Source organism: Gavialis gangeticus, unplaced genomic scaffold (assembly GCF_001723915.1).
Source record: "Gavialis gangeticus isolate Ggan-Ray unplaced genomic scaffold, GavGan_comp1, whole genome shotgun sequence".
NCBI classification, from domain to species: domain Eukaryota; kingdom Metazoa; phylum Chordata; order Crocodylia; family Gavialidae; genus Gavialis; species Gavialis gangeticus.
The window spans coordinates 1,062,835-1,065,133 of NW_017728975.1; the positions used below are offsets into that span (position 1 = coordinate 1,062,835).

The 2,299-nt window shown below is 42.1% G+C and overlaps 1 protein-coding gene across 3 annotated transcripts in view; it reads right to left on the minus strand.

Annotated features, from left to right (window-relative positions):
* SPTBN1 (spectrin beta, non-erythrocytic 1) overlaps positions 1 to 2,299 on the minus strand; it is a 261,640-nt gene that overhangs the window by 51,935 nt on the left and 207,406 nt on the right. For all 3 annotated transcript variants that reach the window (XM_019508070.1, XM_019508054.1, XM_019508062.1), the window contains one exon: positions 1,271 to 1,417. In XM_019508070.1, the coding sequence (XP_019363615.1) occupies positions 1,271 to 1,417 (147 nt within the window). The remainder of the gene's footprint in view (positions 1 to 1,270; positions 1,418 to 2,299) is intronic.

Below are 2,299 nucleotides of genomic sequence, written 5' to 3' on the forward strand. Positions count from 1 at the left end.
TCACCTACCCTGGAAATCTTCAAAAGGAGACTAGACAGTCAGATTGCTGACACCCAGTTATCTTCCCTGCTTGGTGCAGGGGGCTGGATGTGATGATCTTCTGAGATGCCGTTTGGCCTTATAATCTATGAATCGATGAATCCATACAGGAAAATCGGCCCCTTGTTTAGAAAAACACCAATGGAATGGTTGGATGCAAAATATTTCTTCCTTTAGAAAGACTACCTCACTTTCAGAGATATTGTCTCTACTACTAAGTAACTCTATACCTCTGGAACTGGTAACAGCTCAAAGAACAGAAGCACATGAATACTGTTAATGGTAATTTGGTCGTCTGGAATTGTGGTTCAATACATAACTCTGGTGAAGGCACTTTACTTTTTGTTGCAATCTTCCTTTCCAAGGACAAAGGATGATAATACATTAGTAGTGCTGAAAAAGCACTCCTACTACTGAAAGCAGTATTTCAATCACACCACTAAAAGGTATTACTATGTGCAGAACACCGAAAAGCCTCTAATGGGATACAAAGAGTGCCATAGTGGAAAAGGAACGAAGCAATTAAACTAACTTCAGTGAACAGAAACCCACTTTAAGGGCTGGAGATGGAAATTTTTTAGTGTTCCGGTGTTCTCCCTTTCAAATGCGAAATGGAAAAAAAAAAGAGTACATCACATCACATTAATGCTATTAAAATCACTTGGTACTGCTCTGCGCAGATGTTAATGATTCACTGAACTGTCTGTGCTTTACCTTTGCACATGAGGTTTGTTTTTGAAAGGTGGTGGGATTATGTTCCCAAAACAGTGAGAGTCACCATGGTAACCTGGGCTTTTACAGACATTTTCTTTCAACAATACACATAGCAAGTGTGTGCAGTTTACTAGCCAAAAAGATTTTTGTGCTTTTCAGCCCAGGATCTGAAAAGCAAGCTGCGCTCTCCCCTTTCTCCTTCCATCATCATTTGGCAACAGGAAAAAAACTGGCAAATTGGTCACTAAGTACAATGTAAAAACTTGGCTCTATTGCACCCAGATTAGATAAAATAGATTACACTGGAGAGAAACAAAACCAATTAGATGGGTCAGAGGATGAACTGGGCAGGTTTGTTTTTCAAAGCCTTATTTGCTCTGAAGTAATGAGAACTAGTTAATGTAAAACTGAAGAGATGATGCAAAGCAAATCCGGTCAGTATAAGGGTAACATTTTTAGTCTCCAATCTGAATGCAACTGTATTTTATGAAGAGAGCCGGCTTACGGAATTAGTTACCTTTTCAATTTTGTCCAGCCATTCCTTATTGGATCCAAGTTCTGCCATGAATGCCTGGTGTTTTAGCCACTTGCTGTGTAGGTTCCTTGCTTCATCATAAGACATATCCTGGGCTGTAAGCATCTTCTCATTGATCCAAAGTGACAGCTGTAAAATGTGAAAAAAGTGTGGTTGCTTGGGGTTAAGCATGTCTCTGTAATGGAACTGGGAGAGGATGGAAAACTGGAAGATACTCAGCACCAAGGTTGAGGGGAATGAACCCATTACAAGGATAAAGGAGAGAAGCTGGATCAGATCTGAGGCTGTCTAAACTCAGGATTTTAGGCTGTGTCCATCTCTTTTACAGCCTCTACAACACGAATAACCAGTTTCTACTACAGAGAGAAGAGGCCAGCTCCAAAACCTTCTGAAGCATGTGGAAAGACTGCCCGTCTCCAATGAGCTTTGGCTCTGGCCATGTATGTTTACTTCTCACAGAAGGACAGCATACTTCTTATTGCTCTCATGCACAGTATTCGATGCTTGGGAAAGCTAACAAATCACAGATTACACAGATCAGGCCCTCATTGGGATATGCTAATTACCAAACACCCAAATTTACATTCAGCCCTTAACTATTGGCTGGCTTGCTTTTGGCAGCATCAATGGTGAGGCCACACATGAAAGAGGTAGACAGACTGAGCACCCTTCTAGAGAGGATCCTTTAGGTATAGCTCTGACATTCACTTCATGCTTAGCACATTGATCGTATGGTATTGGTAGTCTATCACTACTGCACAGACATCTAGAGGCTCATTTTTAGGGTGCTGCTGGAAAACTTGAAGGGCTTTTATTTTACTCTTCCCTACAAGTAAACAAATAGCTCCATTCACCGAAGTACAAGCAAAGCTCACCGAGATCAACAGCAGCAGGGTTAGGACCATGTGTTCCATTTAATGATAGCATCTACAATCAGTAGCGTAACTAAGGTGGACTGACCAGGGCAGCACCCCAGACACGGACTTTGCGGGGGGGGGGGGGGGGGGGGGG